Source organism: Rhinolophus sinicus, chromosome 2 (genome assembly GCF_057876585.1).
Source record: "Rhinolophus sinicus isolate RSI-liver-muscle chromosome 2, RSI-T2T, whole genome shotgun sequence".
Taxonomy (NCBI): domain Eukaryota; kingdom Metazoa; phylum Chordata; class Mammalia; order Chiroptera; family Rhinolophidae; genus Rhinolophus; species Rhinolophus sinicus.
In genome coordinates this window covers 107,407,094-107,422,193 of record NC_142502.1, presented here as the reverse complement: position 1 = coordinate 107,422,193, position 15,100 = coordinate 107,407,094, and the positions used below count along the sequence as shown (strand labels likewise).

Here is a 15,100-nt window from a genome sequence, read left to right as displayed (position 1 = left end):
TTTGGAGACATACGCTCCAAAGTCCAATAGGAATCCGGACATTCCGTAAAAGGGGAGCCAAGGAAAGAAAGGGGTCCTAGCGGAGGAGGTCTATGTAGTCCCGAGCCAATTGCTTCTGGCCTTTGGTTATGACTGGCAGCTACTCAGACGAATAAAGCCTTCCCTGGACCGGCGACAGGATGTATGACGTTGTTACCAATCCCCTGGCATTCCATACTGACTGCTACCGTATCAGCCAATAGTTATTGTGCAAGGGCAGGCCCGCATAAACCTCTTTCCATCCCCGCCCTCTGGACCAATCCTTTCTTTTGAATCCTGTATGATTGGCAGGCACTCAGACCAATCGTGATTAAAAAACCTTGAAGCCTCCCAACGATCGTGAAAAGGAGGCGGTTTCTCGTTTGTTGGGGCTTGTATATGTGTTTGCGAGGACTAAGGGGTACGTGGGGGCGAAACAGAACGGGCCATGGCAGCCGCGGAGGAGGAGGACGGGGGCCCCGAAGGGCCAAATCGCGAGCGGGGCGGGGCGGGCTCAACCTTCGAATGTAATATATGTCTGGAGACTGCTCGGGAAGCTGTGGTCAGTGTGTGTGGCCACCTGTACTGGTGAGAATCGGGAAGGGGGCGAAAAGAAGTGGGGCTCACCTCCCTAATGGGGGGGCTGGGGGCGGGCGGAACATACACTCATACGTATAATCGGAGGGCACATCCCCATAGGTGAGACATACGTCTTTTCGGGCATGTATGGGTGGGTGGGTCAAGTCCTTACAGACGAGACCTGTGGAAAAGAGAGGCATAGAAACTAGGAGCTGGGACGTGTGGTGTTAAGAGGAAGTACGGCGGGAGGGTGTACACCGCACATCTGTACAGGTGAGACTCGAGTCACCTTAACCCAGAGAAGTGAGGGGTCTTACCCTGTTTCCCCAAAAATAAGACCTAGCTGGACAATCAGCTCTAATACGTCTTTTGGAGCAAAAATTAATATGACTCGGTATTATATTATATCATATTATATTACATTAAGATCTGGTCTTATGTTATAGTAAAGTAAGACCGGGTCTTATATTATAGTATAATAAGACCGGGTCTTATATTAATTTTTCCTCCAAAAGATGCATTAGAAGCTGATTGTCCGGCTAGGTCTTATTTTCGGGGAAACACGGTAGTTATACAGGTGGAAACGGATTAGACTTAAAGGGTAGGGGTGGCACCCATCAGTTGAGTAGGAGAGTCCTAGGGAATGTGGGGTCACATTCATGTGAGGTGTGGAAGGGGGTGGTATGCCTCGCGGACAAGGGCACTGGAGGGACAGTCTTAAGAGGTTAAAGGATTGTGGAAATCGGGACTTTATCGGGCCTGGAAAAGAGGAAAAGTAGTGAGGGAAGGTGCTAGTTAAGGGGTTTGGTTTGGGAGTAATGGGGGCAAGGATGGGGCTGGGATTGAAAAAGATCTGGAAAGGGGTGGTTGAAAAGAACTGGAAATTAAATCAGAAGGCAGAGAAGGGAGGGGATGAGGATGTGTGTTGGGGGAGAGGAGAGGATTGAGCATGCCGAGGATGGATGAAGCTTTAAGTATTGGTAGATGAGAGAAGCAGGAAGGCCAAGTTAGCTGGCACAGGATAGGTGGCGGAAAACATGAAAGGTAACAGTAGGTAATCCTTGGGAATTGGGGGTGAGATGGGACTCTGAGGTGGGGTCCATGTCTCTCTTTTCTGTAGCTAGTCTGACCTTTTTTTTTTTCCCTCCACCCAGTTGGCCCTGTCTTCATCAGGTGCGTACTCAGAGGAGATGAAGAGGGAAATGGGGGGGTCTGAGGAGCCGGAAGACCCTGCTGTGTACTGGAAAGCACTTCATTTTTTCCCCCCAGTGGTTGGAGACACGGCCAGAGCGGCAAGAGTGCCCAGTGTGTAAAGCTGGGATCAGCAGAGAAAAGGTTGTCCCCCTTTATGGGCGAGGGAGCCAGAAGCCCCAGGATCCCAGGTGAGAGAGAGGAGGGTGCTAAGGGAAGATGGAAGACTTCCTCCCTGCGAGTGGGCTGTGAGAGTGGAGAGAACATTTCCTGTTGATGTCCCTATCCTCTTCCTCAGATTGAAAACTCCACCCCGACCCCAGGGCCAACGACCAGCTCCAGAGAGCAGAGGGGTGAGTCTTGTCTGATTGTGTTCCTTCCTTGCTAAAGATCTGCCCAGCCCCCCCTGACTTTCTCTACCTCCTTAGGGATTCCAGCCATTTGGTGATACTGGGGGCTTTCACTTCTCATTTGGTGTTGGTGCTTTTCCCTTTGGATTTTTCACCACCATCTTCAATACCCACGAGCCATTCCACCGGGGTGCAGGTAAGAGCCTTCCCTCAGCTCCTACTAGGGAGCCCCCTGAATCCCTTCAGGCCCCATTCCGGCCCTGGAGTGGGTGCTTCTTCTGCAGCTTTCCTCTCTCCCACAGGTGTGGATCTGGGACAGGGTCACCCGGCCTCCAGCTGGCAGGACTCCCTCTTCCTGTTTCTCGCCATCTTCTTCTTTTTCTGGCTGCTCAGTATTTGAGCTGTGTCTCTTTTCTGCCCACCGCCAGCCAGAGGAGAATCAGTATTGGGGGTCCCTGCTGACCCTTCCTTACTCCTGGACCTTCCCCTCAGCCCCTCCATTTCTATTGGCTAAGGCCAACCCTGGCCATTTTCCAGGAGGGTGTGGGAGGAGTGACATCTGTGCATAGGATGGGAGAAGCATGTGCTCTGAACTGCTCACTCAGTAGCATCATATCTCCCAGCTGTGGGAGAGGAGGACGGACTGAAGAAAACGTCTGTTTCTCCTCTCTCCTCATCCTTTGCTTTCCCTGATTTCTTGATTTGATGTTGAAAGGTGGGCAAGGCTCCCTCTGACTCTCCCCCACTTTCCCCCTGTTGATTTAATTTAATTTGTCTTTCCCCAGTGTGTGATATGGGTTCTGACTTTAGTGCTTCCTTCCCCTCACTACCTCCTTTATTACAAACTCAATAAACAAGGAGATGTATTGATGGGAACTCTGCCCACCTTTGTCCTTCCCTCCTTCCTTCCCGGTCAGGAACATCCTCTCCCCACCTTGAGTAGATGTTTGGAGTGGTGTGGGGAAGCGTGGGGATGACCGCTCTCCTTCAGGGCTCTCAGGGTGAGGGCATCTCTCACACACACACACACACACACACACACACACACACACACGAACAAAGGGGGTGGGATATGTCAGGTGTTTACTCATCACTATTTGTGGGAGGCTCTGGTTGTGGAAGAAAGCTTGGTGGGGTGGGTAGAGGTTATACAGGGGAACTGTTCTGGGGCCAGGCCGTGTGGGGAAAGGAAAGGGAGCTGAGGGATGGGGGTGTGGGGGGCTGTGGTTCCTTTACTGCCCCCCTGCACTGCTCTCGGCTGCCTCGGGCTCTTCCGACTGATTCAGCTCTGCACGTTCTTCCTCCTCCTCCTCCCGGTTCTCTGGGGCCTTCCTGGGGAGGAGGATTGGGGAGAATTCTGCACATGGATCCTAGCACTTCCCCCACTTCTCCTTGCTGCCAGGGAGTCCCCCAAGCCGGAGGTGTCTGGCTTTCTGCACTCACCTCTCCTCTCCCCGGCGTCGCCATCTTTGCCACATGATGATGCCGATGAGCAGGGTGGCTGTCCCCAGGCCTCCTAGGATCCCCAGGACCAGTCCTAGAGTTCCCAGCCCTGGGCCTCCCACAGAGCCTGTGGGGAAAAGGGGAGCACTGAGGGCATAGCCCCCACCACTCGCTGCTCCTTTCTTGTTCATCCTCCCAGTTACATTGGTGTCTGTCCGCTTCTCTGACCTTGTCCAACCCCTCACCTGCAGCCGGCCCCTCCTCGCCTGTTTCTGGAAGACAAAGTCAGAGCGAGTCAGAAAGGAAGGCTTCAGTTTGGGAAAGGGCCATTTATTGGGAGCCCCAGTGGAGTCTTCCCTTTCTTCAGAGTGGCTCTCTTGGTAGGTTTGGGTGGGGCAGCCAAGGCCTGGGTGTGGGTCCACTGAGGGAGGGGTGGGGTGGCTCTTGGGGACAGTGCCAGAATGGGGAAGGGAACTGGAGCCTGTGCAGGGTCCCTGGGATCTGGGGAGAGGTCTCACCGACGATGCTGATGCTGATGGCACGGCTTTCCTGGGGCCCGTGGCTGGGATGGGTGGCCACACAGCTGTAGGTCCCTTGATCCTGAGGCCCTACCTCAGAGAGGAGCAGCACCGGGCTGGGGGGCAGGGGCAGGGGTGTGCCCTGGGGGGAGGGGGACAGGAGGCTATTACAACCCGTCTACACATCCCATCCTCCTGTCTTTGTGTTCACATCTATACACACCTGTCTTCCTCCCCAGCTCCTTGCCTGCCTCTGTCCGTGAGCCCCTGTCCTCCTAGTTGCCTATTAAGGATCTCTACCTCTCAGCCTCCTCTCCAGATCACTTACATCCTTGATCCAGTGGATTTGAGGAGGAGGCTGGGCAGGGGCTTCACAGGTCAGGGTCACGGTCCCACCAGGAGCTACGGCTCCACCTTCCGGGTCCACCACCAACTGGACCTCCAGAGGCACAGGCTCTGGGGCTGGGAAGGGGCATGAGGCAGAGTCACCGTGTGTGTGGTCCCTGTGGCCACACTTTCAGGATGTACTAAGCTGAGCTTGGGGCCCTCCCCACCTCTATGCTCACCCCAGACATTGAGCTTGATGGGGGCTGTGTGCAGGGCTCGGCGCCGGGGAACGCCAGGGCTGAAGCTGCAGGAGAAGGTAAGGTGGGGCGTGCCTCCCCGGGCTGGGGTCATCCTTAGCTCCGACTGGAGTGTGAAAAACCCTGTCTCAGGGTGTCTCCTGGTTTCTTCCTTCACAGACACTCCTGTGGTGGGGGAAGGAGAAGGCAAGATACCCCATGGTGTGTGGGGGAGAGGGATAAAGAAGGCAGCTCAGAGGGGAGGACTTGGGACTTACCTTTGCCATCAGGTGTCAGGACTTTTCCATCCAAACGCCAGCTCAGCGTCCCTGCAGGGTAACCCCCCTCAGACACACATGTCCCTACCTGGGGAAAGAGTGACCTCATCGTCTTTAACAATAAGACTCCATACACATGCACCCAGCTACACTCCCCTACCATTCTCATGACCACTTTCTACTCCCCTTTTCCTCCACTACCTTATTGGAGACACCAGCCATGAGTTCAGAGGCAGGATCAACAATTTCTGGCTTCTTGGGAGTCTCTGAAGGAGGGAAATTGCAATCAGAGGCTGGAGCTTTGAAGAGTCTCACACCCCCATTGTGGGGATGGGGCAGCAAAGTTAGAGGCTCACACAGCAGGGCCAAAGACTTAAGGGCTGGGGTTGAAGGCTCCTCCTTAGGTGAGAGGTGGGCCTTGGGGAAGGCCCTGGGGCCCTTACGGTAGACTCGGACGTGGTAGTTGGACTTGGTCTCCTTTCCATTCCGGCTCATTGCCCGGCACCGGAAAGTCCCCTCGTCCTGGATCCCGATGGCTGGCAGGAGGAGAGAGCCATTGGGGAGGACCCGAGCCACGCTGTCCCAGGGGCCTCCCTGGGGAGACAGGACCTTCCAAGCTTCTGTCCGACCTGTGTTCTGGGGACAGAGAAGGACCCTTTGGGAAAGGACTCAAGAGGCAGGGAGGTGGGGAGCGTGCAACGGGAGCCCTGCTTACCAGTTTCCATTCCAGCTGCTGGGGGGGTTTCTTGGGGGCACCCTTACAGTTCAGCACCAGGGGCTTCCCGATCCGGGCTGTGACGTTTTGACCGCCTACCACTGTCCCTGGGAGACAGCACCAAGGTGGAGGGGCAGGAAGAGATGGAGCTTGTACAACCAGCACAGGGTGGGTGAGGGAGCTTAGAGAGCAGTGCCCAGGTTCCAGGAAAGTTCTGGGAAGATTTGGGGAGGGGGTGGAGAGCTTTCTGCAGGGAGGAGAAGTGTGGGGAGTGGCTCACCCCACAGACTGAGGACCAGCACCCAGGCTCCGACCGCTGCACCTGCTGCCATCCTGCTTCCTTCCCAGGCTCCTGGCTCTGTCTGCCCCTCACGGCTGTGGCCTCGCCCTAGGTGCGGCTTGTACCCTTTCCCCTGCCCCCATCTCCCCATCCTGTCCTGGCACAGGGAATGCTAGGAATTCATGACTCTCGGACAAGAGTCCTTCAGACACTAGGAGAAACAATTATCACCCCACCCCTGGGCACTGCCACATCCATGGGGGTAGGGAGCGCACCTCCTAGTGTGTCCCACCCCCTCAGGACCCCCAATCTGTTCCAGCAGTCAGCTGAGGGCTGCCTGATGGACCACTGGAGCCCCATCTCAAGGAGGCAAGGTTGCCAGGCAACAGGGTTCAGGACAGGCTGTTTTCCACAGAGAAGAGACAAGGGTACAACCTGGGGCCTGGGTGGTGAGGGCAAGGCCGGGGCGGGGGGGTGGGATCGGGGAAATTATTTGGGGCTTTATGAGAGAAAAATACATATTTTTAAATGGGGTTTCTCATATTTTTGAAAATAATTCTCAACTAAACCCAGGGAAAAAAGAAATTTCTTTATTTAAAACTTTGTTTTTTCTGTGAAACTACAAGTTTACAAGTGAGGAGAGAACTGCCCTTGGCCCGTGCCTCCCGCCTCCCCACCCATCACAATCCCAACCTGCTCCCATCTTGCCCGGATCTTTGACAGGAAGGGTTCCCCACTATGACAGTCTTGTGAAATCCTGAGGATGTTTGAGGGGTTCAGATGGTAGGGTTCAGGGCCAATCAAGGATGGGGCAGTGGTGATTTTACTTCCCCCCAATACCTGGCTTTTTGCAACCTCCTTCCTCTCCCCACCCTCAATTTTGGACCGAGAAAAGGAAAAAAAAGATACCTCATTTCTGGGGAAATTGAGGGAGATACATACACAAACACTCCAACCCATACTTAACATATTTTGCAATAACCCCCTCCCCAGTCTTCCCCCTCCAATCTGCAAATAGTTAAAATTTAAAGACGTGTAACGGGAGGGGTGGCATTTCCTCAAAATCACTGAGTCTAGCTCTGCCCAAGGGTTGTGGAAGAGGGAGAACAGGCCAGCCCAGCAAGCCCCGACTGACCGCCTCCACACGAAATGCAGCAGGAAGCTGCCTGCACAAGCAAAGAACACCTGGGGTTTTACAAGCACAGGAGAATGCCTAAGTGATTTTAGGGGGCAGGCGTGGTGCCCTGCTAAGCGTACTTCCTGATGGACAGCACTGGGAGCCAGGTGGGCCTCTTCACCAGTTCTATTTGTTCCCCTTTCTCTTATGACCCCTTTGGCTATCACCCCTAATATGGGAAAACAAGGAAAAACAAAAACAAGAAATCAACATATTTATAAAAGCATCTACTTCCCCAAACTAAAAATTAACAACCAACAAAAAAAACGAAAGATTTTAAAAAATACAGATGGGTCCTAGGGTTTCTTTTTCTCCCCCCACCAAAAAAAAAAAAAAAAAAAATCAACCCCAAAGCCCAGTCAACAATTCCCTAAAGTAGCAGAAACTCCCTCCGAGGTAGATATCTGAGTCAGACACTCTCGTCCACCGAGCGATTCTATTGGTTTAAGATGAGCTGCGTATGAGGTAATAAAGCCGTCTGGAGGGGCAGGGGGGTGGGAGGCACGGGGCGTGGCCCAAGTCCTCTGTCCAGAAGTTGTGTCCCCATTTTTGGCATCTCTGGTGGGGCAAGGCTGGCGTCTCCACAGATCCCAGAGTAGATAAGGGGTGGGGGAGGAGAGTGGTAGAAACCAGAGAGAGAGGGAAACAAAATAGTTGTACATGTGTATGAGATAGATCTGAAAGATTATGGGTGTGTTTCTGTGTAAGAAAGGGAGAGAGAAAAAAAGACTGAACTAAAGGAAAAAGGGGGAGACACCCCACTTTCCCCTTAGGGGACCCCATTCTCCCTGCCATGTACTCAGCACCCCCAGCACAGAGAATCTGGTGGGGGAGGGGACCACCCCATTTGCCCTTCTCTGTCTTGTGCTTCTCTTGTGTCTGGGGTTTGTCCTCTGGATGCCTGCATCCTCTTCAAGAGTCACCTTGTGAGCCCCCACCCCTGTGGCCCTGAGGGACGAGATCAGTTGGAAGTGTCAGAATGAACGCTCCCTGGTCCCTCTGTTGGGGATGTCACCGAGGATGGGGTCACAGCCTCCTGCCAGCCTCCGTTTGCCTGGAAAAAGATAAAGAGACAGTTGGGGTAAGGCTCTGGGAAACTAGTGTGGGGGACAACAGTGCCAGGGAAAAGGTCTTTCTGTCCTGGTGAGAGGTGGAGGGGGGCTTCAGGCATCCACTCACCCTCATTTCCCGAGGGCTGTACATCTGGCCTCCCCCGAGGTTATCCCCATAGCCCCCTGGCCCCATTGAGTGTCGGAGTGATTCCACCTGTGGGCAGCCAAAGGAGGGTATGACACAGTGACATGCCTCAAAAGAAAAAAAGTCTCATCCTGAAGGGAGGGAAACCAAATTTGGGAAAATCCTACTTAGGAGGAGATGGGCCACCTGACCTGGGAAGCAGAGTAGGAATCTCCATTGAGTCCGGGCATCCCCAGAAACATGTCTCCGGATCCTGAGAGATTGAAAGAACCGCCAGAGCCTTGGGGGAGCAGAGAGGGAATTAGGGGAACATGTAACAGAACCTGTGATGGCACACAGGAGAAGCACAACTTTCCAAAGAGCCCTCTGAACTAGCTTTGCAGGAGTGTGCAACTGTGCACAAATTATCCACAAAACATTTCAACACTCAAAAGGATTAGGCTGTTTCTGAGCCTTCCCTGGCCACTTGCTGAAGAACAAGACATAACTTTGTCCAGTGGCCTCTGTCCCCGACATCCCCACCCCATCTCAGGTTGGTTTCTCTCACCCCCCAAGACCCCTACTCTGTGATCCTGCCTAGATTGGAGATGGGAACAAAAGCAGGAAGTGTGCAAAACAGCCAGCCAGGTGGAGGCGGGATCCACCTGCGGAGGAAGGGGGTGTCGGGGAGCTGGTGCGGCTGTGGCCCCCCTGGGTGACTGACACGGCGGTCTTGACGGCATAGATGTTTGCCTCCTCTTGGAACTTCCCAATATTTTTCTTATAGCGAATCCGCTTGTTGCCAAACCAGTTGGAGACCTGTAGGGTGTTGGGCAGAAAGGAGGGTTAGGTGGAAACCTTTCCCTCTGTGAGACCCTCAGTCAATAGGATCGGAGAGTTTTGTGTTTTCGTTTTTTAACCAGAAAACTCCTCCCAAAGCCCCCCAGTACCTGGGAGACAGTGATGCCGCACTTCTTGGCGAGCTCCTCCTTGGCCTCCTCACTAGGATAGGGGTTACTCAGGTGGGAGTAGAAATACTCATTTAGGACCTCAGTGGCCTGTTTGCTGAAGTTCCGGCGTTTTCGTCTGCAGAGCAGGGAGATGGGAGATGAGGACGTTGTCCGAGGAGGGCCTCCATGGTGCACATGCATCTCCAGAGGCCACTGTCACAGAGTACCATGTTGCGAAGCAAGGTGGCCCAGGGGCTTGGAGAAGAAGGGAAGGCGCCCCGTGCTGGGGCAGGCCCTGCGCCCCACCTGGCATCCAGGAAGCGGGAACGCAGGATCATGACGGCCTCACAGGTGCTCTGCTTGAGCTGCATCTGGATGGCGCTGAATTTGCGGTGGATGATGCTGACCATGCGCTCCATCTCCTTGGGCGCCACGGGCCGCGTGCGGCTCTGCTCCCTCAGCAAGTTCATGACGTGGGTGGTGAACTCGTTACAGGCCTGCAGGGGGCCCGTGGACTGTGAGGGTCCCCTGGCCTTAGGACGCCCCCAGGACTATCCCTGCACCCACTCAGCCTCCTCTCCTCACCTGCTCATACTTCTCCAGCTCCGAGTGGTAGATATGGCGAATCTGGGCAAGTTTGCTGCGATAGTCCGAGTGTTCGATGGAGTTGTCAGGGGACACGCCGCCCCCGGAAGCTGCAGCAGCAGCAGCTGCTGCGGCTGAGCCCCCCCCCTTCTCCGGCCCAGCCACACCCTCTGCCAGAAGCATGTTGTCCAGGCGCATCAGCTGTGGGTCCACCGGCTCCTCCTCCTGGGAGCTTCGAATGCTGAGGCCTGGTGTGTAGGCAAGTGGACTTAGGGACCCTGGGACCCCACACCCACTTCTCAGCCCTTCCAGTGCCTCCTGGAGACCCAGGTTTCTTTGGTTCCCTCCTGTCCTCCTTAGCAACATCCCTCACCCCCTTTCCTCAGGGCCCCAAGTTGTCAAACTCTTAGCCTGAGTCTATAGTAAACAGGGTTCCATCTTCAGAGTTGAGGAAACAGAGGGGGACCCACGTACCGGTTTTTTCCTTGATTTCACACAGGACGCTAAAGAGAGCGGGCTTCATTCGGTGGCAGTTTAGGGCATGTTTCCTTGAGAGTAAAGAGAGAGAATGCTGAGCTATAAAAACAGATGGGGGGGGGGGGGGACACCATGAGGTTGAAAGAGGGGAGCCGGGGAACAAGAAGGGAGGTACAAAGTGGGTTTGGGGTCAGAATGGAGCAGGGGGGTTCTTGGGAAGAGGGCAGCTACCAGAGCATGGAGATGTGCTTTTCCAGCAGACAGGGAAGGTGGAGGCAGCAGGCTAAAGGCCGAGTGGGCAGGCTGGGGGCTGTGGGAAATGGTCAAGAAGGGTATAGAGGCCGGGGTTTGCGGGTGACTGCAAACATGAAGGTGACTAGGTAGATTTCAGAGGAAGAGAGGTGGAGACTGGGGAGAAGAGTCAGAGTTTGAGGTGCCAGAGAGGGGTTCGGGGTACCAAGCTAAAATGGGGAGTTCAATTCAGTAGAGATATGTGTGAAGGGTCCTGGGACTGAGCAGGGGCAAAGGGTGGGTAAGGACCCTTAAAGGAGGGGCCATGGTGGAGGAGTAATAGGAGCTCTGGGGAGGGGTGTGGAGGTCCCCAGTTCTGGAGAGGAGGGGGCTGGGCTGGGTGGAGAGTTAGAGAAGACAGCATAGCAGTTTCTTAGTCGGGGAGCCAGAAGGGGAAGAGCCAGAAGAATGTGGGGAGTGTGGGGGTTAGTGAGGTTAGGAGAGGGGGTGAGACCACCTGGGGTTCCCTTCTTTAAGGTTTCAGGGCCTGGGGTGAAGGGAGGTTTGAGAGGGATCACTTATCTGGGGTCTCCCAGGAGTACCTAGAGATCTGTAGGATCCTGGAAAGGGTCCTATAGTTGGGGTGGGGGCTCAGAGCTTGTGAATGGGGCTTCTGCTGGGTCTGTGTGGGGTCCCGGGGTGGGGGCACTCACTTGGCCTGGGCCTCATCCAGGCTCTGGTCGGTGATGGTCATTATCTGCTGCAGAATGTCCCCGATGTCTTGCTTCCCTCGGCCTCCCGGGACCCCCCCGCTACCCCCACCGGGGTCTCCGCCACCGGGAGGCTCGCCAGGGCCCCCAGGCTCTCCACCCACCAATCCCAGGCCCCCCCGGCCCCCGCCTGGAGGGGGCGGCCCCAGCAGCCGCTCGTCCATAGTTGGGGGGGGGCCCTGAGGCCCCCTCCCTGCTCCGCCCCTCCCCCGCCTGGTTACTTCCCCCCCAAACTCGCTGGGGCCGCTGCTCCCTCCGCCCCAACCCCCGCCCGTCTATCCCCTTCCCGGCTCCCCCGGGGGTTCACCCCGGCCCTGAAGGGAGACCTGGGGTACCGGCTGGACCCCCCACAGGAGACCCCGGCCCCCGGCGGCGGAGAAAATGGAGCCGGAGAGAGAGAGGAGGCCCAAGCGGGGGTGTGTGAGAGAGGGAGGAGGGAGGAGGGAGAAGGGGGGAGCGAGGGAGGGAGGCTGGGGGAGGGGAGCCAGGGAGGAAGAGGAGGGGAAAAGAGAGGAGGAACGGGGAGGAGCTGGGGGCGGAGAAAGCCACAGAAACAGAGGAACTGAGACCGAGTGGAGGCGGGGAGAGGGAAGAGGGCCGAGGCGGGGAGGAGACTAGCCCTGCGGGGAAAATATGGGAAGGCCCCGGGGCTGGACTTCTGCGGCCTGGGAGGGGGGCGTGTTGGGGGCGGGGGGGGGGGCTGCCACCAGGGTTCTGAATTTGGAATCTAGGTGGTGTGGATCCTGGCCGCTGGGATGCCGGGGTTCGCCGACAGCTCAGTTCATATTTCTTGTCCTAATGACTCCCCTCCCTGTTCTACTTAATTAAAACCAGGAGAGGGGGCGGTGTGGGGGGGCTAATTAGGGAGGTCTCCAGCCGCTGCTTAATGAGCCAGTAATTAACCAGCCAGGGAGGGGAGCTGGCCTCAGGCCAGGCTGGGGAGAGGCAGCCTCTGGCCTCACTGTCCTACCCTCGGCCCGCAGCCCGAGACACCAGTCTTCAGTCCAGAGGGGAATTACATTTATTCACACGACCGAAACATCAGACAGGGTTAAGTGTCCATTCACAGCCTGTAGGCCCCTTAGTCCTGGGGCTGGGAGGTGCTGGTGGTGAGAAGAGTCTTTATCTCTTTGCTGTCCCCACCCTCTTTCTTCTTACTGGGAAGGAGGATGGAACTCTCTCAGGTCATAACTTAGGAAATTTGTCTTTTCTCTGGGATGGAGGACTGAGCCTTTAGATCCTGCCTAGTGGCTTGATTACCAGGGGTGTGCCTACATCTCAGGACCAAGACTCTAAAGCGCTCCCTGAGATCAGAGTAGGTGTCACTGGATAGCAGGGATCCTCACTGCCTCAAGCTCCCCTGTACTTGGGGAGGGGCTTAAATGACCATCATACCTTGACTATTCCCAAGGTCTGAGGACTTTTCACCCCCTCCAGTTCCCAGGGAAGGTGGAGGAAGGCAATGAATATTGAGATTTCTGCTGGGTCTTCCAGTCTCTGGTGCCCCTGCCAAGCAGGGTTGAGGGCATGCAGTGGGCTGCCCAGCTTTAGGGGCTGGTGGGGGGCTCAAGTCTCAGCAGGTGTGTGTGGGGGGCCGGGATCTTTGTTCCTCCATTCGACCCCCACCCTGAACTTTCAGCAGCAACTCCAGGAGTTCCTGCCCCCCTGGGGGTAGGGGAGGCTCTGACCGCTGGGCTTCCATCCGCTGGCACTGGAGGAATGGAGGGAGGGGAGGGTATTGGTGAGGTTCTAGGAGGAGCAGGCCTTGAAAGCAGGCAGGGCTAGTGTGAGGGGCATACAGGACACCTGTGATGGGGATGGGGGGACTAGGGCCTGGGGAGGGGACAGAGGCCTCGGGAGAAGGAGGGGTAGGGCCCCAAAGAGAACAAGGAGGGCAGAGAAACCAGGAAGCCTGGACCTTGCCTCCTGGGGAAGAGGTGCTCTTACCTGGTGACTGAGGATAGTGCTGTAGAGCTGTTCTCTGTCCTCAAGAGGCCGAGGTGGGGCTCTGGCTAGGCTTGGGGGGTTTTGGGGGGCGTGAAAGGTGGCTCTCTGCTCCTCAAGGCGGCGGGACTGGGCCTCAGCCACCAGATCCAGAAGGAGCTCCGTCTGCAGGGAGAGCAGGGAGGCCGAGCGCAGCCCCAGGGCTGGGAGAGGAGGGGTAGGGTTCAGAGAAGTTGGCTGGGGGGTGGGGGGGAGACGATGGACAGCAAGGTGAGGTGATTAGGAACCGGTGGTCAGACGTAAGGGTGTGCAATGGGGAGTCCAGAAGAGGTGGGGAGAGAGCCCCTGATAGAGTGGACCTTGGTAATGGGATCAGGAAGAATGGGAGCACTGGGGTCAGGGAGCTCCTTGGGTGGGTGGGGGTACCTGTGTTGCGGGTCCCTGGAGGAGGGGATGGAGGAGCAGATCGCCAAGGCCGACTAGTGGTGTTCACAGGAGGCCAGCCATGCTCATCCTGATGGGGGCCCTGATGCCGAGACAGAGACAGCCGTTCCAGTGAAGCAGGGGCGGGGTGGGCAGGGTGCTAGGCCAGCGGCCCATTTCCTCTGTGTCTGTACCTGCCTCAGTGTGCCCAAGCCCTTCCAAATTCCCAGTCCACCGTTGCTAGGTCTCTGTCTCAGGTCCTCTCACCTCCCTCTCTCCCCGTGTCAGCCTCCTCCACCCGGTGCCCAGCTCACCTGCTCACCATCTTCTTCTTCCTGGGGTCTCTCAGCCTCCATCCCCTGGAGGGGAGAAACCGATGGGGGAGGGGAGCTGGGATTTGGAGGAGGGCCGGAACCCTGAGTTCCTGAGGGGAGTGGAGGCTAGAAGGGGTGGGGGTGAGCTGGGGGCTGGATGTCTGGGTACTAAGCAGGAAGCTGGGTTCCTGGTCAGCCCCCCCACGGGCCCCGCCCATCCCTGTCAACTTCCTCCAGTTCTCTTTTCCCACCCAAACTACTTGCTGGACCTCGCTTCCCCTGGGGTAGTAGAAACGGGGAAAAGCTCCTCCAGCAGTAGTGGAGGGATTTCAAGGTGGGGAGACTCTTGGCTTTCTCACCTCCAGAGCTTCAGTAGACCCCCAACCCCTGGCTCTGTTCCCTCCATCCCCTCCTCCGCTTCAGCTCTGTCAACACAGGAACTAGCTACACAGGAAGTGGTTTTACTCCTCAGAACCCCCCCCCACCCCCAGGTCCCTTCTCTCCCTAAAATGGACCCTGGCATAGGATTCAGCTCTCCCGCTGCTTCCCAGCTTCCCTCAGGCTTACTGGGACGGGTAGGGGCATGGTTCCAGTGGGAAGCATAAGACTCAGATCCAAGGATGTCAGGCCCTCAAATATATGCACATACATCCCCCTAGCACTGGGTCCAACACACAGTATTCAATACACATTGAATTATCCCAGCCCTCTAGGTGCTTAGTCTGTTGGGGTGGGGGTGGGGGAAACTCGACATATGCACCAAATGTGAGACAAGGAGCAGGGGAAGCTTTCCTTTCTTCACGAATGAATGAGGGATACAGAAATGGAAAAGGGGAGGGCCACCTCCCTGGTTTGGTCTTTGTCCACGCTTCTCAGGCTGGCTGGCACCAAAATGGAAGCAGGACAGACACATTTGGGTCCTGTAATTGGTAACCTGTCATAGTAGGGAAGTTACTGCTGAGCAACTTTGAAGACAAAATGTGATGAAGAGATCTGGTTCTACCACCTAATGCCTTGCAATCTGGGCCAAATAAAATCTGTGCCTCAGTTTCTGAAAGAGTAAAATGGAGTTTTAATAGACCTACCTAGTAGTTGATGTGAGGATTAAATGTGATAAA

The 15,100-nt window shown here is 56.0% G+C and overlaps 4 protein-coding genes across 6 annotated transcripts; 1 reads left to right on the top strand and 3 right to left on the bottom strand.

The window, feature by feature from the left end:
- Positions 1-405: 405 nt before the first annotated feature.
- Positions 406-3,019, top strand: RNF5 (ring finger protein 5). The gene is made up of 6 exons (XM_019715596.3): positions 406-606; positions 1,752-1,770; positions 1,867-1,979; positions 2,087-2,141; positions 2,217-2,334; positions 2,441-3,019. The coding sequence occupies exons 1-6, from the start codon at positions 467-469 to the stop codon at positions 2,536-2,538; spliced, it is 543 nt and encodes a 180-aa protein (XP_019571155.1). The 5' UTR covers positions 406-466; the 3' UTR covers positions 2,539-3,019.
- Positions 3,020-3,204: 185 nt separating this feature from the next.
- AGER (advanced glycosylation end-product specific receptor) lies at positions 3,205-6,002 on the bottom strand. The gene is made up of 11 exons (XM_019715594.3): positions 5,936-6,002; positions 5,656-5,762; positions 5,384-5,576; positions 5,142-5,206; positions 4,941-5,028; positions 4,666-4,848; positions 4,428-4,561; positions 4,100-4,241; positions 3,827-3,853; positions 3,582-3,708; positions 3,205-3,470 (listed from the first exon to the last, which is right to left on the bottom strand). The coding sequence occupies exons 1-11, from the start codon at positions 5,985-5,987 to the stop codon at positions 3,371-3,373; spliced, it is 1,218 nt and encodes a 405-aa protein (XP_019571153.3). The 5' UTR covers positions 5,988-6,002; the 3' UTR covers positions 3,205-3,370.
- A 507-nt stretch (positions 6,003-6,509) lies between these two features.
- On the bottom strand, positions 6,510-11,774 carry PBX2 (PBX homeobox 2). Of its 2 annotated transcripts, XM_019715595.3 has the most exons (9): positions 11,245-11,774; positions 10,298-10,371; positions 9,824-10,071; positions 9,545-9,735; positions 9,239-9,374; positions 8,954-9,107; positions 8,501-8,589; positions 8,292-8,378; positions 6,510-8,166 (listed from the first exon to the last, which is right to left on the bottom strand). In XM_019715595.3, exons 1-9 carry the CDS (start codon positions 11,463-11,465, stop codon positions 8,074-8,076), a joined length of 1,293 nt encoding a protein of 430 aa, XP_019571154.3. In that variant the 5' UTR covers positions 11,466-11,774; the 3' UTR covers positions 6,510-8,073. The 2 variants fall into 2 exon arrangements, with proteins under 2 accessions (XP_019571154.3, XP_074188830.2); XM_074332729.2 differs by lacking the exon at positions 8,292-8,378.
- Positions 11,775-12,304: 530 nt separating this feature from the next.
- GPSM3 (G protein signaling modulator 3) lies at positions 12,305-14,447 on the bottom strand. Of its 2 annotated transcripts, none has more exons than XM_019715593.3 (5): positions 14,342-14,447; positions 13,983-14,027; positions 13,672-13,771; positions 13,249-13,448; positions 12,305-13,012 (listed from the first exon to the last, which is right to left on the bottom strand). In XM_019715593.3, exons 2-5 carry the CDS (start codon positions 14,022-14,024, stop codon positions 12,875-12,877), a joined length of 480 nt encoding a protein of 159 aa, XP_019571152.1. In that variant the 5' UTR covers positions 14,025-14,027; positions 14,342-14,447; the 3' UTR covers positions 12,305-12,874. The 2 variants fall into 2 exon arrangements, with proteins under 2 accessions (XP_019571152.1, XP_074188838.1); XM_074332737.2 differs by having other exon boundaries at positions 13,983-14,108; positions 14,342-14,417.
- Positions 14,448-15,100: the final 653 nt, after the last annotated feature.